At 42.2% G+C, this 24,578-nt stretch overlaps 1 protein-coding gene across 5 annotated transcripts in view; it reads right to left on the bottom strand.

Annotated features, from left to right (window-relative positions):
* Positions 1 to 24,578, bottom strand: part of cfap92 (cilia and flagella associated protein 92 (putative)) — a 248,665-nt gene that overhangs the window by 14,464 nt on the left and 209,623 nt on the right. For all 5 annotated transcript variants that reach the window (XM_067998681.1, XM_067998680.1, XM_067998683.1 and 2 more), the window contains 5 exons: positions 22,893 to 23,800; positions 11,912 to 12,106; positions 9,320 to 9,593; positions 8,405 to 8,569; positions 3,237 to 3,449 (listed from right to left, as the gene is read on the bottom strand). In XM_067998681.1, the coding sequence (XP_067854782.1) occupies positions 3,237 to 3,449; positions 8,405 to 8,569; positions 9,320 to 9,593; positions 11,912 to 12,106; positions 22,893 to 23,800 (1,755 nt within the window). The remainder of the gene's footprint in view (positions 1 to 3,236; positions 3,450 to 8,404; positions 8,570 to 9,319; positions 9,594 to 11,911; positions 12,107 to 22,892; positions 23,801 to 24,578) is intronic.

The following is a 24,578-nucleotide window of genomic DNA, read 5'->3' as shown; positions in this document are numbered from 1 at the left end:
GGTACAGAGTAGACACATTCCCACGAGGGGTAAAGGAGGGGCATCCAAAGCTACAGCTCCCCTGGATGACTAAAGATATAGAGATTAAAATGAAACAGAAAAAGGAGGCATATGACAAATGCACGCTTCATAAAACAATGTAGAACCAAGCTGAATACAGAAAGTACAGAGGAGATCCATAAAAGGAAGTAAGAGGGGCAAAGAGAGAGGATGAGAATAGATCAGCAGCTAACATAAAATGGAATCCAGAAGTCTTTTATAAACATATAAATAGTAAAAGGGTAGTCAAAGGAAGGGTGAGGCCGATTAGGGACAAAAAAGGAGATCTTCCTGTGGAGGCAGAGAGTATGGCTGAGGTATTAAATGAATACTTCACATCGGTCTTCACTAGAGAAGAGGATGCTGCCGAGGTAGCAGTAAAGGAGGAGGCAGTAGCGATATTGGATAGAATAAAAATACATAAAGGGGAGGTACTTAAAAGATTGGCGGTACTCAAAATAGAAAAGTCACCCGGTCCAGATGGGATGCATCCTAGGTTACTGAGGGAAGTAGGATTGAAATTGTGGAGGCTCTGGCCACAATCTTCCAATCCTCCTCAGATATGGGGGCGGTGCCAGAGGACTGGAGGATTGTCAATGTTACACCACTGTTCAAAAAAAGGGAGAGAGAGAGAGAAACCCAGCAATTACAGGCCAGTCAGCCTAACATCAGTGGCGGGGAAACTTTTAGAGACAATATTCCGGGACAAAATTAATTGGCACTTGAAAAAGTATGGACTAATTAATGAAAGTCAGCAAAGGAAAATCGTGTTTGACTAACTTGATTGAGTTCTTTGATGAAGTAATGAAGAGGGTTGATGAGGGTAGTGCGGTTGATATTATGTGTATGGACTTTCAAAAGACTTTTGATTAAGTACCACATAATAGACTTAGCAAAATTAAAGCCTATGGGATTAAAGGGTCAGTGGCAGCATGGATATAAAATTGGCTAAGGGGCAGAAAGCAGAGAGTAGTGGTGAACAGTTGTTTTTCAGACTGGAAGGAAGTATATGGTGGTGTTCCCCAGGGGTCAGTATTAGGACCACTGCTCTTTTTGATATATATTAATGACCTGGACTTGGGTATACAGGGTATAATATCAAAATTTGCAGATGACACGAAACTCGGAAATGTAGTTAACAATGTGAAGGATAGTAATAGACTTCAGGAGGACATAGACTGGTGAAATAGGCAGACACAAGGCAAATGAAATTTAACGTAGAGAAGTGTGAAGTGATACATTTTGGTAGGAAGAATGAGGAGATGCAATATAAACTAAATGGTACAATTTTAAAGGGGGTGCAGGAACAGAGAGACCTGAGGGTGCACATACACAAATCTTTGAAGGTGGCAGGACAAGTTGAGAAGGCTGTTAAAAAAGCATATGGGATACTGGGCTTTATTAATAGAGACATAGAGTACAAAAAAAGAAGTTATGCCAAAGTTTTATAAAACACTGGTTAGGCCTCAGCTGGAGTATTGTGTTCAAATCTGGACACCACACTTTAGGAAGGATGTCAAGGCCTTAGGGAGGGTGCAGAAGAGATTTACTAGAATGGTAACAGGGATGAGGGACTTCAGTTATGTGGAGAGACTGGAGAAGCTGGGGTTGTTCTCCTTAGAGCACAGAAAGGCAAGAGGACATTTGATCAAGGTGTTCAAAATCATGAAGGGTTTTGATAGAGTGAATAAGGAGAAACTGTTTCCAATGGCAGAATGGGTCAATAACAAGAGGACACAGATTTAAGGTAATTGGCAAAAGAACCAGGGGCGACATGAGGAAACATTTTTTTACGCAGCAAGTTGTTATGATCTGGAATGCACTGCCTAAAAGGGTGATGGGAGCAGGTTCAATAGTAACCTTCAAAAGGGAATTAGAAAAATACTTGAAGAGCAAAAATTTACAGGGCTATGGGGAAAGAGCAGGGGAGTGGGATTAATTGGATAGCTCTTTCAAAGAGCCAGCACAGGCACCATGGGCCGAATGGCCTCCTGCCGTGCCAGCTCTTTGAAAGCTATGATAATCTTACAGCACAGGAGGAGGCCATTCGGCCCATTGTGAGTATGCCAGCTCTTTGAAAGAGCTATCCAATTAATCCTACTCCACCGCTCTTTCCCCATAGCCCTGCAAACCTCTTCTTTTCAAGTATATATCCAATTCCCTTTTGAAAGTTACTATTCAATCTGGAATCTTGCATTTAGAAACCTGTATATCCGCACCTCTAAATGACTGTTCCTCCACGCCAATGAGAATTATGCCTGTAGGATATATTTCATTCTCTGGTCTCTTCCCCAAATTGCACTACTTCATATTTACAGTTTACTTCTGATAATTCAAAGTTGTCTTTTTCAGTTAAAAAAAGTTGAACAATCCAATAATTTGAATTAAGCAATGTAAATCACACAGCAAAGTGAGAATTAGTGCAAAAAAGTTGAACTATCTGGTAAATTGAATTAAGCATCTTTGAATTAAGCGAGTAGACTGTATCTGCATTTAAATGCATTTGACTAATGTCTACCTGCTCTCCATACCTGTCAATGTCCTAATGCATCCTCCTACATTTTCCTCAGTTTCTTTTTGCCCCTTAATTTGAAATTGGTGCTGGATTTTAAGGATATTCCTTCCATGCCCATGTCTCAATTGTTTATATATAGAGGGTGAGTTCCAACACGGATGACTGAAACACATCACTAGCTACATTTTGCCAATCTGAGTAATATTAATTTATAATATTAATATGTAATAAATTGCATATTCCATATATGTGAAATGACAGTTATGTATAAAATGCTGTTCAGGCCCACATAGATAACATTAATTCCCACATAGATTACATTAATTCCTCTTAAGACTGGTAATGTAAATCCGAGGGGAAAATGCATTGCTTTGTTCACATACACTGCATCCCTCATAGATCTCAATGGTTGCTTCCTAATTCACTGAACGTAAATGCTCTTCATATTTAGAATACTAAATTGATTGATGGATGATTTTGTTCTTGCGTGTACTAAAGATGTAGATAGCATACAAACATTAACTGTAGAATTTACTAGTTTTACCTTTTCAGAAATGTTAGAGGAATTGACATTATTGATAATCCATACTTTTTAAATGTGTTGATGTCATTAGCAAATTACTTTAGTTCTGGCATTGAAGTGGAAAACCCATTCATTGAAAGATTCAAGCATCGATGGTACCTTTTTAAGTTCGTTTATCCGTGCCTGATCAGGCCTTTTTGGATGCTCATTGGACTCCATGCTGCTCTTGAACCCTGGATATCTGAATCCATCAAAGGTTAGCCAAGCTGCCTTTGATCTTTCCTTTTCTCTCTTTCGCTCATTGTCAATGTCCACAGGATCCATTGTTGCTGTCAAGAAATCTTGATTGTATGTGAAGCCCTGGTTTAGCTTCTATGAGGGAGAAAAGCCATTTACAAATGAACCTTAAGCTTTGTCATCTGTTACAATGTAAAGATGTCTAAAACCACTCTTCACCATATGTGCTTGCACGTGTTCAGGAAATAGACATGTTTGACTCTCATGCAGATTGTGTCTGTATAAACGTATAAAGCTTTGGTGTGTGCCTGTCCTATTCAATTTGAATTTACAGAAGGGTTACAGACAATGGGTATGATTTTTATCTTGAGTGAACATCGGGCAGCTGGTGGTCAGGACGATCACACCACCCACCCCATGTTGCCGGTGATCGGGCCTCATTAAAATAAAATCAGCAAGCTATACAAGCATTGGCAGGCAGTTCGCCAATGTTGGGGGTGGGCGGTAAATCCAGTGGCTGCTCTATGGAGCCGATCCGGCAGGGACACCTCTAGGAGGAGGCAATGGAGGACTGGTTGCGGGGTAAAATGATTTTTGTGGGGCCAGGAGCAGCATTTGTACTCCTTCTGATGCCACAAAAATCATTTACAAAAACTTACTTTCACTGTTTCGGGAGTGGTCTTCAGTGGTCCCTTTAATGACCGCCGGTTAGGCAGCTTAACGTTCAGTTCTACTGGGTGAGTGCGTGCAACACACACCGGCCCGGCAGAAGTCTAAAATTGCATAGGGGTCCTAAACACGTCTTTGGACCCTGATTTAAATATTTTAATGAGGATCCCTTCTGTTTTGGACGTGAGCGCTGGTCACCTAAATTAATTGTAAACAATTTTACAACACCAAGTTATAGTCCAGCAATTTTATTTTAAATTCACAAGCTTTCGGAGGCTTCCCCCTTCGTCAGGTGAACGATGTGAAATGAAATCCTAGAAATGAAATCGCATTTATAATTCACAGAACAATGCTTGGTGAGTACAGACAGTTTTTTCAACTGCCCGTTGCCAAGGCAATCAGTGTGCAGACAGACAGGTGTTACCTGCCAGGTCTCTCAGAATATACAAATCACCAAAAAAAAAAAAACAACAAACAAAAAAAAAAGAGATAGAGAGGTAGAAACATAGAAAAGACAGCAACTGACCCGTTATATTAAAAACAGATAACATTTGTTCGCTGGTGGGGTAACGTGTAGCGTGACATGAACCCAAGATCCCGGTTGAGGCCGTCCTCATGGGTGCGGAACTTGGCTATCAATTTCTGCTCGACGATTTTGCGTTGTCGTGTGTCTCGAAGGCCGCCTTGGAGAACGCTTACCCGAAGGTCGGTGGATGAATGTCCATGACTGCTGAAGTGTTCCCCGACTGGGAGGGAACCCTCCTGTTTGGCGATTGTTGCGCGGTGTCCGTTCATCCGTTGTCGCAGCGTCTGCATGGTCTCGCCAATGTACCATGCTCTGGGGCATCCTTTCCTGAAACGTATGAGGTAGACAACATTGGCCGAGTCACAGGAGTATGAACCATGCACCTGGTGGGTGGTGTCCTCTCGTGTGATGGTGGTATCTGTGTCGATGATCTGGCATGTCTTGCAGAGGTTACCGTGGCAGGGTTGTGTGGTGTCGTGGACGCTGTTCTCTTGAAAGCTAGGTAATTTGCTGCGAACGATGGTCTGTTTGAGGTTGGGTGGCTGTTTAAAGGCGAGTAGTGGAGGTGTGGGGATGGCCATAGCGAGGTGTTTGTCCTCATTGATGACATGTTGAAGGCTGCGGAGAACATGGCGTAGTTTCTCCGCTCCGGGGAAGTACTGGACGACAAAGGGTACTCTGTTGGTTGCATCCTGTGTTAGTCTCCTGAGGAGGTCTATGCGATTTTTTGCTGTGGCCCGTCGGAACTGTCGATCGATGAGTCGAGCGTCATATCCCGTTCTTACTAGGGCGTCTTTCAGCGTCTGTAGGTGTCCATCGCGTTCCTCCTCGTCTGAGCAGACCCTGTGTATTCGCAGGGCCTGTCCATAGGGGATGGCCTCTTTGACGTGGTTAGGGTGGAAGCTGGAAAAGTGGAGCATCGTGAGGTTGTCCGTGGGCTTGCGGTAGAGAGAGGTTCTCACACAGGGTTCCGTTGCCTGATACGATAGGACGTCCGGGTGTCAGGCAATGGAATCCTGTGTGAGAACCTCTCTGGATACATCGAGGGCATCCTGAAACCCATCGTACAGGGAACCCCCAGCTTCTGTCGCGACACTACAGACTTCCTACAAAAACTCAGTACCCACGGACCAGTTGAACCAGGAACACTTCTCACCACGATGGACGTCTCGGCACTCTACACCAGTATCCCCCACGATGACGGCATCGCTGCGACAGCATCAATACTCAACACCAACAACAGCCAATCTCCAGACGCCATCCTACAACTCATCCGTTTCATCCTGGATCACAATGTCTTCACCTTCGATAACCAGTTCTTTACCCAAACACACGGAACAGCCATGGGGACCAAATTCGCACCCCAATACGCCAACATTTTCATGCACAAGTTCGAGCAGGACTTCTTCACTGCACAAGACCTCCAACCAACACTATACACCAGATACATCGACGACATTTTCTTTCTATGGACCCACGGCAAGGAATCACTAAAGAGACTGCACGATAACATCAACAAGTTCCATCCCACCATCAAGCTCACCATGGACTACTCCTCAGAATCAGTTTCTTTCTTGGACACACGAATCTCCATCAAAGACGGGCACCTCAGCACCTCACTCTACCGCAAGCCCACAGACAACCTCACGATGCTCCACTTTTCCAGCTTCCACCCTAACCACGTCAAAGAGGCCATCCCCTATGGACAGGCCCTGCGAATACACAGGGTCTGCTCAGACGAGGAGGAACGCGATGGACACCTACAGACGCTGAAAGACGCCCTAGTAAGAACGGGATATGACGCTCGACTCATCGATCGACAGTTCCGACGGGCCACAGCAAAAAATCGCATAGACCTCCTCAGGAGACTAACACGGGATGCAACCAACAGAGTACCCTTTGTCGTCCAGTACTTCCCCGGAGCGGAGAAACTACGCCATGTTCTCCGCAGCCTTCAACATGTCATCAATGAGGATAAACACCTCGCTATGGCCATCCCCACACCTCCACTACTCGCCTTTAAACAGCCACCCAACCTCAAACAGACCATCGTTCGCAGCAAATTACCTAGCTTTCAAGAGAACAGCGTCCACGACACCACACAACCCTGCCACGGTAACCTCTGCAAGACATGCCAGATCATCGACACAGATACCACCATCACACGAGAGGACACCACCCACCAGGTGCATGGTTCATACTCCTGTGACTCGGCCAACGTTGTCTACCTCATACGTTGCAGGAAAGGATGCCCCAGAGCATGGTACATTGGCGAGACCATGCAGACGCTGCGACAACGGATGAACGGACACCGCGCAACAATCGCCAAACAGGAGGGTTCCCTCCCAGTCGGGGAACACTTCAGCAGTCATGGACATTCATCCACCGACCTTCGGGTAAGCGTTCTCCAAGGCGGCCTTCGAGACACACGACAACGCAAAATCGTCGAGCAGAAATTGATAGCCAAGTTCCGCACCCATGAGGACGGCCTCAACCGGGATCTTGGGTTCATGTCACACTACAAGTTATCCCACCAGCGAACAAATGTTATCTGTTTTTAATATAACGGGTCAGTTGCTGTCTTTTCTATGTTTCTACCTCTCTATCTCTGTTTTTTTTTTGTTTGTTGTTTTTTTTTTTTTTTGGTGATTTGTATATTCTGTGAGACCTGGCAGGTAACACCTGTCTGTCTGCACACTGATTGCCTTGGCAATGGGCAGTTGAAAAAACTGTCTGTACTCACCAAGCATTGTTCTGTGAATTATAAATGCGATTTCATTTCGAGGATTTCATTTCACATCGTTCACCTGACGAAGGGGGAAGCCTCCGAAAGCTTGTGAATTTAAAATAAAATTGCTGGACTATAACTTGGTGTTGTAAAATTGTTTACAATTGTCAACCCCAGTCCATCACCGGCATCTCCACATCATCACCTAAATTAAGGCCTGCTCGAAAATTGCATCAGGCAGTACTTCAGCGGCAACTAAGTGATAGGTTTTCAAAAATAATTTAATCTCCTACTTTCACACTGAAAAACAGGGTGGTAGTGAGATGAAAATCACCCCCAGTATATTCTATAACATCACTAACTTCTCACCCCACTGGTTTACTTTTGTCAACATTATTTTAAATTCTGCTATATGCAATTCCGGCTTAATGTAAATGACCTGTGGCATAATCATGAAAAAATGTACACACAGGAAAAATGTATGTTTTGCAGAATTTTCCACTGTCTGTCACACATTGTCCCACAATACCTTTAACCGTGAATTTATCTTTTTTGGGAAGGAAGAGAAAGAAAAACCTGTCATTACAGTATAAACACAGCACACATTTGGTTCTATTATGTGTAATATTTATCTAACACTTAATAAAACTTCTTCTGATTTGTTCAGTTAAGTTGACTCATTGGATCACTTCTGATGGACCCTGACATGTGATAACAAAAGCCTTTGGAGTCCATCAGATTCCTCTGTCCTGGGAATTAGATAAGTACTATTTTTTTTTAAAATTCTTCAGAGCAAAAGGAGTTGGGAAAGTTATATGAAGACTTTGAAGAAAATGTTTTACAATATAAGTTGGAAATAGAAACTTAGTTTTTGAATATTTCGAGTACACATCATATGTTGAATTTATCGATGGAGCCATTAGAGTTCTAAAAATGGTTTTGAGATGTACGTCCTGACTGTCTCTTTAGATCATTGTTTCCATGTTTAAGGATGTTGAGAATTTTTATTACTGTTTATTTTTAATCTTTGATAATTCTTTCACTTTCACAAATGATCTGATTTATCTTGTCTGAAATTAACAAACAATGTTGATTTACAAATGAGAAAATTACCATAATGAGTTACGCATGTCATATGCTTTTAGGACCTTTTAAGTTGATCCCTACCGTAGCCATTTCCTGCCGCAGCAATTCCTTTGCCTGCTCAGTCGTGTTCAAGGCCTGAATGGAGTAGATGTGCACTGGTATGCCTTCAGGGGGCACAGCTTCTATTGTTCTTCCCTTGGTTTTCTTCAGCTTTTTGCTGGCTTGAAAAACTGCATCAATGTTAGTCTGAAACATGAAAACATTTTGTGCTCAACCAATGTATTTGCATTTTAAAAGGGGGCATACACCAGGGCGAAGTATTTACATTTGAAAATATTTTACCTTCTTATTGTAACCCTATGGCCATCGGGGACTAAATGCCTTCCGGTGACTGAGCTCTGAGGCTTTTTCAGCCTGAAATCATAAGAGTGCATCTGCTTTCACCAAATACTAGTTAGTTGGGGTTCATGAAAGACCCCTCTAGAAAAGTATTACACTCCAAATGTAGGTCTGTGTTCGAAGTTAACTTCCTGGGCCACCCAAAGTATTTCCTCTTTAGGTCGTAGCGAATTTTAATTTTTTAGCTGTTAAATTTTTGTTGACATAATCATGAGTGAATGAAACAGTCTTTCATATCCACTTCTCATCAGTAATGCACAGCTTCTACTTATCATATTTTTACTAAATTTGTGACATAAAGTTTGCTGGCAAAGTTAACGGTAGAAACTTGTGCCTTGGCAACTAGATTGTGACGATACATATTTAGAATGTTGCATAAAGTCACCTAGATTGAACCCCAGGAATAATAATGGACAGTGATGGAACGGCAGGGGGGATTTTTTTATGTTTGATCTTTTTCATACATACTTGGGTTATTCTTTTCAATTAAAATAACAGAAAAATTCTGATTTCAACATTTGCAGTTTTTTTTCTTTTTATCTCTAGAATAATCCTTCCTACTGCACTATACAAACCTTGATTTTGCTTATCTAATACCTGAATGTGATCTTTGAGGATTCTTTGCGCCTGTTTTCTCTGCACATACTTTTCATAGTAATTGTTCAGTGGAGGATATAACATCACTTTTGGTGGTTCAGCTTTGGAAACAGTTAGATTTGTGATCGTTGGTAAGCCCTTGATAGTAAGTGGATCTGTTCCAGAGGCTGGAATTCCAAACTCGCGACTCAGGACCATTACCATTGCTGCTGATGGGAAGAGGTCACTCTGTACTACTTCTCTCAACTTCTTGGCAGAGCAAAGGTAATAAATTCTGAGAAATAAAGGAAGTCTAAATTATAATTTAACTGGTACAGTTGGTACATATGCCTTAAAGAGTCAGGAATCCAACATCCCAGAAGTCAATTTAAAGACCACAACCAGGCTATAAAATAGACGTCTGTCAGTCACTAAATGCTGAAATGATATAAAGCATGAGGGAGTTTAAAGGATGCCTAATTTTGGCAAAAACTGGATCTTGCATGCAGAGATTTTTTACTATATTTTCCTGCTCCAATTGTTTTTAACCCTTTTGTTAGGTTTCCTTGTATGATGGTGCTTTGTAAAAGGGAACCTATCAGAAGGGTTAAAAATAACTGTATGGAGACCCATGAGTGTGAACCTGCATCCTACATGGGAACATCAATATGCTCTGCCACTTTCTTGAATGCAGGGTACCATTCTACAAACAGCTTTTAAATGTATAATGCTGTTGTACATAGTTTGAAAAGCACCTAAATAGCTCATCCTAGAATTTCTGACACATTTGAACAGGCAACTGGATGACAGAAGAATACAACAGAAATTTGCTGTTCTTATTTTAGTGTAATCTCAATTTGTGTTGACAGGTACATCATTCTGCCTTTTGGCTAACATCCATTTCATAAGAAGACACGAAACTTAGGAAAGTAAATGAATGCTTTTGGTTAGGGTTATGGTTAGTAAATGAGTGCTGTTAATCTGTGGGGCAGGAGGCCGCAAATTCCTGTACACTGCTGGTTTTTTAGGATTAACAAACGTGAGTTCACCAAATTTTTCACAAAAGAATTATTTCTAAAATTCACTGTGTGAAGCACTGAAGTATTTCAATAACATCATAAAACACTATTTAAATGCAAGTATTTCTTTTGAATAGTTTCAATGGTGAGACAACTTGATGTCACAACACCTATCATTGGTGAGTCTGTGATTCTCCATATGACAAATTCCTGATCTCAGCTGTGCCATCAAGGAGAAGTGCACAACACATTGTAGATCATCTTCAAGCATGTCGTGATGGCCTGTTCGGTAGAAACAAATCATGGAGGCAGGATTTCTGTATGCCTTCTCAGCCAAGCAATCCTTGTTGATCTTTCAAAAAAGAACTTAAAAGTTTTAAAACATTTAAAAAAAAATTTGATTTCCTAAGTGCACTTTTAAATAGAGATTTTGATATGAAAAATTTATTATCTTTGGAAATTATTCAAAAACTGGGACGACTTTAATTTTTGCTCCTTCTTAATTGGATGGTGTGGAACTAAAAGGTTTGATGCAATAGAATGAAAGAACTTGCATTTATATAGCACCTTTCACAACCTCAGGATATCCTAAAGCGCTTAACAGCCAATTAAGTACTTTTGAAGTGTGGTTGCTGTAGGAAACATGGCAGCCAATTTGCAAACAGCAAGATCCCACAAAATGCAATGAAACAAATTACCAGATAATCTCTTTTGGTGATGTTGGTTGAGGGATAAATATTGGGCAGGACACTGGGAGAACTTCACTGCTCTTGTTTGAATAGGGCCATGAAATCTTTTATATCCATCTGAGAGGGCAGATGGGGCCTGAGTTTAACGTCGCATCTGAAAGATGACACCTCTGACAGTGCAGCACTCCCTCAGTACTGCACTGAAGTGTCAGGCTGGATTATGTGCTCAAGTCTCTGCAGTGGGCTTGAACCCACGACCTTCTCACTCAGAGGCAAGAGTGCTACCATTGAGTCAAGGCTAACACTCAATGGATCTTTACTCTCTATCATGTATCTGAAACTTGTCTGACAGCTGATGTGATATGGTGATGACGAAGAGTTGCCGACTGTGTATATCCTGTGAATCAGATGATTGGATCTTTTTTAAAACAATTTGATTGTTAAAAGTTTTGATCTTTGACATTTCAGCAGTTCAACATTATTTTTTCTTCTATGCCTAATTAGTGTATCAATCTCAACCCCTAATTAGAATGAATATATAGCTGGTTATATGGTGTGCTGATATAGTTCTCCTGAGTTGTAGGAGTTGGTACATATTTGTGCCTGTGATTTAACCACATGGCAACTTCCATGTGTTAGCTATGCCAGTCATGTCCCCAAAGAGACTAAAAATTAGCAAACAAGGCCACACTTGCACACCTCCCAATTCGGATCAAGTAGTATTTCCAAAATTTTAAGAACTGTCTGCTTCCCTGTCCTCTTGATTGGCAACTGTTACATGGCATACAGATATTTTTAAGAGTGGACAAAAAAGAGAGAAAATAAAACGTAGATGATGTAGTTCAGATTATGCCATTAAATGCAGCTTTTTTTCAATTAATTGCATCTGTAGAGGAAGATCTCACCTATACAATGCCTGAAAGCACTCATGAGGAGCCATGTCCCTGATGTACAGCAAAGGTTGCTTTGTAATATCATGCAGGGGCTCATGGAGGTAGACATGATGAAGATGATCATCCAAGTCTGCATATAGCCGCTGATGGAAACTGAAGTCAGAATTATACAGAACATTAATCTTTCCTTTCTCACAAGTCGCAGCTCTGAAAAATATAAATAAAAAGAGAAAAATTATTTTTTACAAGTGGATTCCCCATGTTGGGAGGCTGGTGCAAACCAATTTCTACTGGTATAAATTTAAGTTTCTGAGAAAAATAAAAAATTATGTTTTTTGAAAATGCATTTTGAGTGATGTGATTGGTTCATCACAAAACCATGATGGTGGAAGTTAACATGGCAAAATTCAATGATAAATTTGGTCATAGAAATTTATAATGGAAAAAAGTTGACACAACAATGTGAGAACAGGAAGTAAGGTTTGCAGCTAGGAAATGTGCACAAATGTAAGATTTTTAATAATATATACTACACATAAACAAGTACATCTCTGCAGTGAATGATCTTATTCATGTGGAATTCACCACCAAAGATTTTGCACTGTCAGGATTATTTTATATGATCTGTCCACATCATAAATCTTTCATCATTTATGACCCAAAGAGGTTTAATGTATGTTATAAAAACGTGCTCATAGCAAATCGGCATCGTTTTACACAGCGTCTGATTTTCTTTTCTGCCAAGTGTGGTGTAAAACGGGCTGTTGATTCACTAACAGCGTGTTTCACGCTACTGACGAAGACCAATTTCACCTCCAATTTATCCAAAGAATTAACATACAAAGGGCTTTGTAAAATTGCAACTTTTTCTGTGAAGGCTCTTATATTCAGTGCTATTTGCTCACTTTGACTGATTGATTTGTTTAATTAAATTCCTTGCTGCAATTGCTTTGATATGTATCAGATTTTTTCCCACTCTGGAATAACAGTTAACTCAATGGCCCAAAAGTTGCTTGGAGCAGCGAACCAACAGTGCTCGGCGCTCCATAGATTTATACTAACCCACTAACGTACCATGGTCTTTACTGCACACACTTCCTCTAATAGGAAGGGGAAAAGCGTAAAGCAGCAGAAAGAAAATGTACTTTAGGCACTACAGATAAAGTGAAAACTAGAAGGTGTAAAGCGATTAACCCAGCATCAAAGCTGAAGGACAGGCTAGGGTGTGTGGCCCAACCAAGAATTCTATATACAAATGCACGGAGTATAAGGAATAAATTAAATGAACTACATGCACAAATTCAAATTGGAGGGTATGACATGATAGCAATTACTGAGACATGGCTGCAGGATGATTGGGAACTAAATATACCAGGTTATTAGGTCTACAGGAGAGACAGGGAAAATGGAAGAGGGGGAGGAGTAGCCTTAGCGATTAGAGATGAAATCACTTCAGTGATAAAGGAGGATATAACGAGAGGTAAGCAGCCAACAGAGACCTTATGGGTTGAATTGAGAAATAGGAAAGGATCTAAGACTATAGTGGGAGTTGTGTATAGGACCCCTGGCAGCAGCTCTGAAGTGCTAGATTGTATAAATGCAGAGATTAGACAAGCGTGTAACAAAGGCATAGTGGTCTTAATGGGGGACTTTAACCTTCACATAGATTGGGAAAAGCAGACTAGCAACTGTCAGAAAGGTAGTGAATTTCTTGAGTATGTCCGGGATAGTTTTCTACAGCAGTATGTCCTAGAGGCAACAAGGGGGCAAGCCATACTAGATTTAGTAATGAGTAATGAACCAAATTTAGTTAACGGCTTAACTGCGTGAACATCTATCCAATAGCGAACATAACATGATTGAGTTCAAGGTTGTGTTTGAAAGGGAAAAAAGTGAATCAGCTGCTAAGATTCTAGACTTGGGTAAGGCCGACTTCAATGGGATGAGATAGAGACTGTCCACAGTAAACTGGACAAATCTGTTAATGGGTAAAACGACTGATGATCAGCGGGAAATGTTTAAAGAAACATTTAACGTGATACAGAACCGGTTTATACCCGAGGGGCAAGAACTCTACTTGCCAAAAAAAACAGCCATGGACAACTAAAGAGGTAAGGGACAGTATAAGACATAAGGAAAGGGCATACAAAAAGGCAAAATATGGCACACATCCTGGCGAATGGGAAAGATACAAAGATCAACAAAGGGTCATAAAACAGGCAGTAAGAGCTACAAAAAGAGAGTGTGAAAAGAAACTTGCAAGTGATATCAAAACCAATACGAAGAACTTTTACAGTTACATTAGGAAAAAGAGGGGGGTCAGGAGCAGTTTTGGCCCCTTAAAAACTGAAAGTGGGGATATTGTCATTGACAATGGGGAAATGGCGGACATGTTGAATAATTACTTTGTGTCAGTATTTACAGTAGAAATAGAAGATGGCATGCTGGAAATCCCAAGAAAACTAATATTGAATTGGGGAAAGGGACTCAATGAAATTAACATAAGTAAAACAACAGTAATGAAGAAAATAATAACGCTAAAGGGTGACAAATCCCCAGGACCAGATGATTTCCATCCCAGGGTTTTAAAGGAAGTAGGTGAGCACATTGCAGATGCCCTAACTATAATCTTTCAAAGTTCTCTAAATTCAGGAACCGTCCCTCTGGATTGGAAAATTGCACTTCACTCCGCTTTTTAAAAAAGGAGAGAGAGGGAAACCAGGGAATTATAGACCAGTTAGCCTAACATCTGTTGTGGGGAAAATGCTGGAGTCTATAATTAAGGATAGGGTGACTGAGCACCTCAAAATTTTTCAGTTAATCAGAGAGAGCCAGCATGGATTTGTGAAAGATAGGTCGTGCCTGACAAACCTGATTGAATTTTTAGAAGAGGTGACTAAAGTAGTGGACAGGGGAATGTCAATGGAAGTTATTTATATGGACTTCCAGAAGGCAATTGATAAAGTTCCACATAAGCGACTGTTAGCTAAGATAGAAGCCCATGGAATCGAGGGAAGTTGGCTGAGCGAAAGACGACAGAGAACAGGGATAATGGGTAGGCACTCACATTGGCAGGATGTTACTCGTGGAGTCCCGCAGGGATCTGTCTTGGGGCCTCAATTATTCACAATATTTATTAACGACTTGGATGAAGGCATAGAAAGTCTCATATCTAAGTTTGCTGATGATACAAAGATTGGTGGAATTGTAAGCAGTGTAGATGAAAACATAAAATTACAAAGCGACATTGATAGATTAGGCGAATGGGCAAAACGGTGGCAAATGGAATTCAATGTAAGCAAATGTGAGGTCATCCACTTTGGATCAAAAAAGGATAGAACAGGGTACTTTCTAAATGGTAAAAAGTTAAAAACAGTGGATGTCCACAGGGACTTAGGAGTTCTGGTACATAGGTCATTGAAGTGTCATGAACAGGTGCAGAAAATAATCAATTCGGCTAATGGAATGCTGGCCTTTATATCTGGAGGACTAGAGTACAAGGGGCAGAAGTTATGCTGCAGCTGTACAAAACCCTGGTTAGACCGCACCTGGAGTACTGTGAGCAGTTCTGGGCACCGCACCTTCGGAAGGACATACTGGCCTTGGAGGGAGTGCAGCGTAGGTTTACTAGAATGAAACCTGGATTTCAAGGGTTAAGTTATGAGGACAGATTACACAAATTGGGGTTGTATTCTCTAGAGTTTAGAAGGATAAGGAGTGATCTGATCGAAGTTTATAAGATATTAAGGGGAACAGATAGGGTAGATAGAGAGAAACTATTTCCGCTGGTTGGGGATTCTAGGATTAGGGAGCACAGTCTAAAAATTAGAGCCAGACCTTTCAGGAGTGAGATTAGAAAACTCTTCTACACACAAAGGTTGGTCGAAGTTTGAAACTCTTTTCTGCAAACAGCAATTGATACGAGCTCAATTGTTAAATTTAAATCTGAGATAGATAGCTTTTTGGCAACCAAAGGTATTAAGGGATATGGGCCAAAGGCAGGTATATGGAGTTAGATCACAGATCAGCCATGATCTTATCAAATGGCGGAGCGGGCTCGAGGGGCTGAATGGCCTACTCCTGTTCCTATGTTCCTATATTCCTATGGAAGCGGAGAAGAGCCCAGCGTTAGCACCGGCGAAGCTCGGACCTATGGGAGAAGCGAGAGGATCACTCTCTCCCCTCAAAAAATCAGATTGCAACATTTTTGACAAGCTACGAATCAGTTTCTTCAAGCTGAATTGTTAAATCCAGGAAGTGAAACGTACAACATTGTTAAAACAGTTATAGACAGCAAAAAAAAGACAGTAGAGAAAAGTGAAAAAAAAGTTTTAATTTTAAAAAAATGTTTTGTAATGACCAAAAACTTTTAAAATAAGGAACAATGAGACTCCACATTTTTAAAAGTTAATGACTGCCAAACAACTAAAAATTAAGACTTACTGCGCTATTAGAACTTAGTTTAGATAGACCTGGTGTTTTTAGCATACTTGTTTTCATAGAATCATAGAAATTTACGGCACAGAAGCGGAAGGAGGCCATTCGGCTCCTCATGTCTGTGCCAGCCGAAAAAGAGCTATCCAGCCTAATCCCACTTTCCAGCTCTTGGTCCGTCGCCTTGTAGCTACGGCACTTCAAGAGCACATTCAAGTACTTTTTAAATGCAATGAAATTTCTGGCTCTACCACACCTTCAGGCTGTGAATTCCAGTCCCCCACCACCCTCTGGGTGAAAAGATTTCTCCTCAATGCCCCTCCAATTTTTCTACCAATTACTTTAAATCTATGCCCCCTGGTTATTGACCTCACTGCTAAGCGAAATAGGTCCTTCCTATCCACTCTATCTAGGCCCCACATAATTTTATACACCTCAATTAAATCTCCCCTCAGCCTCCTCTGTTCCAAAGAAAACAACCCCAGCCTATCCAATCTTTCCTCATAACTAAAATTCTCCAGTCCTGGCAACATCCTCATAAATCTCCTTTGTACCCTCTCTAGTGCAATCACATCTTTCCTGTAATGTGGTGACCAGAACTGTATGCAGCACTCAAGCTGTGGTCTAACCGATGTTTTATACAGTTCTAGCATAACCTCCCTGCTCTTATATATCAAGCCTCAGCTGATAAAGGAAAGTATCCTGTATGCCTCTTAACCACCTGTCCTATCTTCAGGAATCTGTGGACATGCAGTCCCAGGTCCCTTTGTTCCTCTACACTTCTCAGTATCCTACTATTTATTGTGTATTCCCTTGCCTGTTTGCCCTCCCCAAATGCATTACCTCACACTTTTCTGGATAGAATTCCCTTTACCACTTTTCTGCCTAAATGATCAGTCCAATGATATCTTCCTGCAGTCTATGGCTTTCTTTCTCACGATCAACCACAGGGCCAATTTTTGTATCATCTGCAAACTTCTTAATTATGCCCTCTGCATTTAAGTCTAAATCATTGATACATATCACGAAAAGCAAGGGACCTAGTACGGAGCCCTGCGGAAACCCACTGGAAACAGCCTTCCAGTCACAAAAATACCCATCGACCATGACCCTTTACTTCCTGCCACTGAGCCAATTTTGGATCCAACTTGCCACTTTCCCTTGGATCCCATGGGCTTTTACTTTTCTGACCAGTCTGCCATGTGGGACCTTGTCAAAAGCCTTGCTAAAATCCACGTTGACTACATCAAACACGCTACCCTCATCGACCCTCCTTGTTGCCTCCTCAAAAAATTCAATCAAGTTAGTCAAACACGAACTTACCTTCACAAATCCATGCTCACTGTCCTTGATTAATCCATGTCTTTCCAAATGATGATTTATACTGTCACTCAGAATTTTTTTCCAATAATTTGCCCACCACCTAGGTTGGGCTGACTGGCCTGTAATTACTCGATCTATCCCTTTCTCTCTCTTTAAACAACGGTACAACATTAACAGTCCTCCAGTCCTCCGAGAGGATTGGAAAATGATGGTCAGAGCCTCCGATATTTACTGCTTTGCTTCTCTTAACAACTTGGGATATATTTCATATATTTCATCTGGGCCTGGCAATTTATCTACTTTCAAAGATGCAATCACCCTAATATTTCCTCTCTTACTGTGTTTATTCTATCCAATATTTCACACTCCTCCTTCTTAACTACAATGTCTGCATCGTCCCCCTTTTTTGTGAAGACAGACACAAAGGGCTCGATTTTAGCACCCGCGATCGGGTGCGTTCCTGGCGGGGGGGCTGGGGGCTACGAAAATCAGGGATTCCAGGGGCGGGGCGGGAGCCCGGCTCCAACCCACCCCATTTCCGGGCTCCCCACTGACACGCTGACATGCGCGCGCAGCCCCCGCATGTGGGACTCCCGCCGGCAATTAAAGCCAGCGGGGTGCCACTTAAGGTATTTATTTAGGTATTTCAGGTCGTTTAGAGACCTGATTAACACGATATTTTAGGAGGGTTGGGATTTTGCAAACAACTGGGACTGTTTCCCATACTGGGGGAAACACTCCTAGTTCAAATGGACGTGTTGCAGCCATCAGCCTGTGGCAGCTGCAAAGGTCCATTTGACAGGTTGTGGGGGAGACCCTCACTCATTGCAGGAGGCCACTCTGTCACTTGGGAGAAAGTTTGGCCTCCACCACCCTCCTCCTAACAATAAAATTCACAAACTTGCACACTTACCCCGGTGTCCAGACACATGTACCTACCTTGCGGACCCCCTCAGATGTGCATCTTCCAGATGGGGACCACCGTAGCAGCAGTCATGACCTCCTCGGAGGGCGAACAGCATCACCAGCCTCGCCGGCCACGCCGTCCACCTCTGACACGTGGAGCTCCACAACACAGTGCTGTGACACATCTACCTGCACAGCAGGAGGGAGGGCAACCACAGGGAGAGATGCGTTGCAGAGGGCACTACCCTTGCCACAGGGTCCACAGACCGAGGCTCAGCTTCCTGGACATCTCTGAGTAGCAGTGCACACGGAGGCTCAGAGTCACTCGACATGTAGTCGTGAACAGCCTCCTTCATGCCGAGCTGCTCCCGGCTGGCCCGAGTACCATCTTCTTACCTGTCGCTGTCAAAGTCACCACTGCCCTCAACAACTTCTCCTCCGCATCCTTCCAGTGTGCCACCGGGGACATCGCCGACGTCTCTCAGTCGTCTGCACAAAAGAGCCCTGCAAATACACCTACACCCACTCTGCAGTGACACAATGGGTGGCATCAGTTGTGGGTCTTCATAGTGATCCTCAGGAAAGGGCATTATTGCACAAACCAGACAAGATTTGCAAAGACGTGACAGTAGTGGTGCCTATGTAATGTGAGTTGATCAGAAATTAAATATAAGTAAAAACCATGACAAACCCTCAAACACCCTTGTGCATCCCCTTCATGCTCAACACGTTTGCCTTACGCTTCCTACTGCACATATGTGATGCATGCACTGTGGCTGCAGCACAGGTAGTGGCAGGTTGAGTGAGGCTGACTGTGAAAGAGATGCATGAGAGGGTGAGTATGAGATAGAGCCATGAGATTGTATGAGGTTTGGGTTGAGTGGTAGTGGCAGGATGAGTACCGGCGAGGTGAGTAAGTGCAGGTAAGATGAGGATGAGCTTTGAGTGGGTGTGAGGAGTGATGTGACAGAGTGGTGTTGGCTGTGCCGAAGGAGATGTGGGGTGGGGGCGGTGATGTGGCAGACGGAGTGTAGGGGAATGAGTAAGTGTACTCACTTTGGCTGACCTACTTAGGTCATTGGAGCGACTCCTGCACTGTATGCAGGTGGGCGATATGTTGGTGGTGCAGGTGACCTCCTCTGCCATCTCGAGCCAGGCCTTCTTGGTGGCAGAGGCAGGCCGCTTCCTCCCGCCCGCCGAGTGGAAGATCTCTGTCCTCCCCCTCCTCCTCACCCCATCCAATAAGAGCTGGAGTGAGGCATCATTAACCTGGGAGCAGCCTTACCCCTGGGCTGCTCCATGCAGTAATTTTTCCAATTTCTTGCAGCATCAGTCAGTGGAGGACTGCCCCTTTAAATAGAGCTCCTCCAGCTGACAGACCTTACTGCGCATGCGCAGTCCGCCTGCCGCGCAGCTCAGCAGCGGGGACCCCGGAACAAGAGGTAAGTGGATCCAATCAACCTGCGATTGCGCGCGAGGCAGACTGATTTCACCGGGCGCGTTACCCACGTGCCCAATCGGCCCCCCGCCACGAACCCGCCGCCATAGTAATATTGGGCCCAAAGTATTCATTAAGAACCATACCCACATCTTCCGCCTCCACACACAGATTATCTTTTTGGTCTCTAATTGGCCGTACTCTTTCTTTAGTTATCCTCTTGCTCTTTATGTATTTATAAAACATCTTTGGGTTTTCCTTGATTTTACTTGCCAATTTTTTTCATGCCCTCTCTTTGCTTTCCTAATTTTCTTTTTAATTTCACCCCTGAACTTTCTATACTCCTCTAGGCTTTCTGCAGTACTGAACTCTCGGTCTCTGACATTAGCTTCCCGTTTTTGCCTTATCTTACCCAGTATGCTCCTTGACATCCAGGAGGGTCTAGATTTGGGAGTCCCATCCTTTTTCTTTGTGGGAACATGTTTACTCTGCACCTCTTGAATCTCCCCCTTGAATGCCTCCCACTGCTCTGACACTGATTTACCTTCAAGTAGCTGTTTTCAGTCCATTTTTGCTAAATCACCTCTCAGCTTAGTAAAATTGGCCTTTCCCCAATAGAGAACTTTTACTCCTGGTCTAACTTTGTTCTTTTCCATAACTATGCTAAATCTAACTGAATTATTATCACTACCACCAAATGCTCTCCCACTGATACCCCTTCCACCTGCCCAGCTTCATTTCCTAAAACTAAGTCCAGAACTGCCCCCTCTCTTGTTGGGTTTGCTATGTACTGGCTAAAAAAGTTCTCCTGAACGCATTTTAAGAATTCTGCGCCCTCTATACTTTTTACACTGATTCTATCCCAGTTAATATTAGGGTAGTTGAAATCCCCTACTATTACTATTGTTTTTGCACTTCTCAGAAATTTGCCTACATATTTGCTCTTCTGTCTCCCTCTAACTGCTTGGGGGTGTATATTGTACACTCCCAGCATTGTGATTGCTCCTTTTTTGTTCTTCAATTCCACCCATATGGCCTCATTTGATGATTCTTCTAACATATCATCCCTCCTCGCAGCTATAATTGTTTCTTTAGCAATATTGCGACCCCCCACCTTCCTTTTTTATGCCCTTGTCTATCTCGTCTGAAAACCCTGTAACCAGGAATGTTGAGCTGCCATTCCTGCCCCTCTTTAAGCCATGTTTCAGTAATAGCTGTGATATCATACCTCCATGTATCTATCTGTGCCCTCAGCTCATCTGCCTTATTCACTAGACTCTTTGCATTGAAGTATATACCATTTAGCACTGCCAAACTCCTTTGTTGTCTATTTTCTAGCCTTTGTTTCCTCTGCCTTCCAAACTCACTTATGAATTTTCTACCTTCCATTTCCAGCTCTGCTCTCTCCCTTCTGAATCTACACTAAGTTTCCCATCCCCCTGCTAAGCTAGTTTTGTGGCAATATTAGTTACTTTCCAGCTGGGCAGATGAGCAAGTCTGCGCTGGTTCAATTATTTCACTGATTGTAGCCGACGATATACCTTTAATTTGAAGCAGTCATATCGCCAGCAAACCAAGAGGAGCAAGTTCCAGATTTCCACGTTTCACTGTACATGTGCGAACGCCGGAACTTGATCCTTGACTTCGCCACTAACATCGGTGAACGCTGTTGAGCTCACCATTCTTTTCTAGGCAATTTCTGGGCCAATGTATTTTTATTAAAATTGAAGACTGCACAGCTCTGCACATGGAATTCTCTCCATGCGACGTAGTACAGAGGATGTGGCAAGGTACCTTCTTCCTCTTTCCCCTATGGTACATGGCCTCTTTGCCCCAGCAGCCAATCTCCTCATGCCATAAGCCAAATGCTAAGCAGGTTGCCAGCATTTCCTCCCTCCTTTTTTGGAGATGGCATATGTGTTATTGAGAATGGTGGCTTGACCTCTTACAGAAAATCACACACTGTCCTTTCAGAGTGGAATATCCTACTAGCTATTAGTCATCCAATGACAATGAGCATGGAGGGTTGGGAATTGCTTGTTGGACAGAATCATGCCTAAGCTCATGCCAGTTTGTTTATTGCTACAGTACATCCTGCTGGATACCACTGACTCAGACACTTCACCACTTAGTGAAAAGCTAGTTTTAAAAGCATTGTTTTTCACCCTTTCTGTCTTTCTTGGCTTAGTCACCACTTTGCTTTCTGAAATTATATAGGGCTCTGGTGAGACCACACCTGGAGTACTCTCTACAGTTTTGGTCTCCTTACCTAAGGAAGGATATACTTGCCTTAGAGGGGGTGCAACAAAGGTTCACTAGATTGATTCCTGGGATGAGAGGGTTGTCCTGTGAGGAAACAGTGAGTAAAATGGGCCTATATTCTCTGTAGTTTAGAAGAATGAGAGGGAATCTCTTTGAAACGTATGAAATTCTTAGAGGGCTTGACGGGGTAGATGCTGAGAGACTGTTTCCCCTGGCTGGAGAGTCTAGAACTAGGGTTCTCAAGATAAGGGGATGGTCATTTAGGATTGAGATGAGGAAAAATTTCTTCACTCAGAGGGTTGTGAATCTTTGGAATTCTCTACGCCAAGGGCTCTGGCTGCTCATTTGTTGAGTATATTCAAGACCGAGATCGATGGATATTTGGACACTAAGGGAATCAAGGGATCTGGGGATAGGGCGGGAAAGTGGAGTTGAGGTAGAAGATCAGCCATCATCTTATTGAATGGTGCAGCAGGCTTGAGGGGCCATATGGCCTACTCCTATTTCTTATGCTCTTTGTTAGTAGTCCTTCAGTTTTTGTTATCTGGATATATATTTTAAGCATACATTTTTAGTAACTTTGTCGTTTAAGATATAATTTTGCATGTATGTTGCACTGGATCCTCTTACCTGACTGGCACCTTCTCCCACAATCTCTTGATTCCATTGTTTTTCAGTCCCTCCAAAACGAAGAGATGGACTGTTCCATCCATTACATGAAAACCTGTCAAAATATCCAGGTTGGAGGTTTCTTTTTGCTCAATGTCAGTCGTAAGTGCTGTATCAACTTCTTCATTTTCATCATTTGACTTAGAATCCAGGCAAAGAGCTGCAGAATTAATTGAACTAATTTCCTCCAGCAGATCATGAAGAAAGGTTGTGTTTTTGTAGTCAAAAACGTAAATCATTCGGCCAAATGGGCACTCCTCTATTTCATCTGACACAACATCAGTGCTCCCCGATAAAGGATGAGCTAATTCAACTCTCACATTAAGCAGTGAGTTTGATTCCAAATAATGTCCTTTAGGTAATGGACAGTCATCTGGACCATCAACAGCTCCAGCAACACCTAGAATACGTCGATCCAATCCATCAGTTCGGTAACCTATTGGATCTGGTGAGCTACTGTTCTGTATAGCTATAGCAATATTCAAGCACTTTTCACCATACACAAGGTCAGATAAGGTCAACTTAGCAATGCCGTAAGGATCCCAAGATTTTTTTGTATCTGTGAAAGGATCATGAACAGTTCGTTTACTACTGACAAGGCCCACATTGCTCAGTTTAGTGTCTTCAGGCTCACTACCAAACAACGCTGGTGGTTGGGATTGGAGCTCCAACTTTCTGTCACGGTCATGGATCTCTATCTCTAGTGCAGGCCCACGGAGATACTCTTTGAGTTTATCTGGATTGATGGTCCCAGTTAGAATCACATTCACATCCTTGAAGGTAATTTCTGTCCCATGCTCTCTGCCTTTAGTCTGATGACATGGCAGATCATAGAATTGATACTGACAGTACACAGGGCCACATCTTTCCTTGGAAAAAAAACAATATTACGATGTAATATTAGTCATTGTATATCTCATAGTATTGTTAGTTTAAAAACTTCAGAAAATATACTTATATATGCTGGTCTAAAATCAAAGGTAAATGTAGAACAATCTCATATATGTATACTGGTTTAAGAAAATACCATTAACTGCAATGTTAAAATAAAGAATTCCTTCAAATGTTGCATATGCTTAATGTATAATTATTAAGTATTTTGTACTGAACTACTTATTAGTTTCCTTGCCTTTGATAATCTTGGAGAATTTGCTTTATAAACAATACATAACTTTAGCTGACAATTACAATCTTGGGTGATAAGGTGCAATTTCTTTTTAATGTACAATATACTATTTTGATGCAATGGGTTGCAAGTCTGTAAGGGTTTTAACTAATTAGTATCTTGCCTATTCACAAAAATCAAAAATACCAAATTCAGTCATTTCAAATTCTTAGCAACCTTGACCTTTTAAAATTAATTTATTCCATGCCTGATTTTAGATTAAAAATTAACCCATGACTATTTCACTGGCATGAATAGAAATTGTAAGTAATTGACCTTTCTCTCTCCCCTTCACATTAAGACTTCTTTGCCCCTTTTATACAAGGACTTTGTAACCCGATTTTATACAGAAATGTTTGATCTCATTCCCCCATCCCCCTCCTCCCCTTCTGAGGAGAGCTCCCATTTTGTCGGATTATAATTTTACACCCTTGTCTCTATGCAAATGTTTCTTGAGCTACATCCCTTCACTAAAGGATAGC

The sequence above is a fragment of the Heptranchias perlo genome, chromosome 17 (assembly GCF_035084215.1).
Source record: "Heptranchias perlo isolate sHepPer1 chromosome 17, sHepPer1.hap1, whole genome shotgun sequence".
Taxonomy (NCBI): domain Eukaryota; kingdom Metazoa; phylum Chordata; class Chondrichthyes; order Hexanchiformes; family Hexanchidae; genus Heptranchias; species Heptranchias perlo.
Note: the sequence above shows the minus strand (reverse complement) of the source record. Positions and strands in the feature narration are given on the sequence as shown.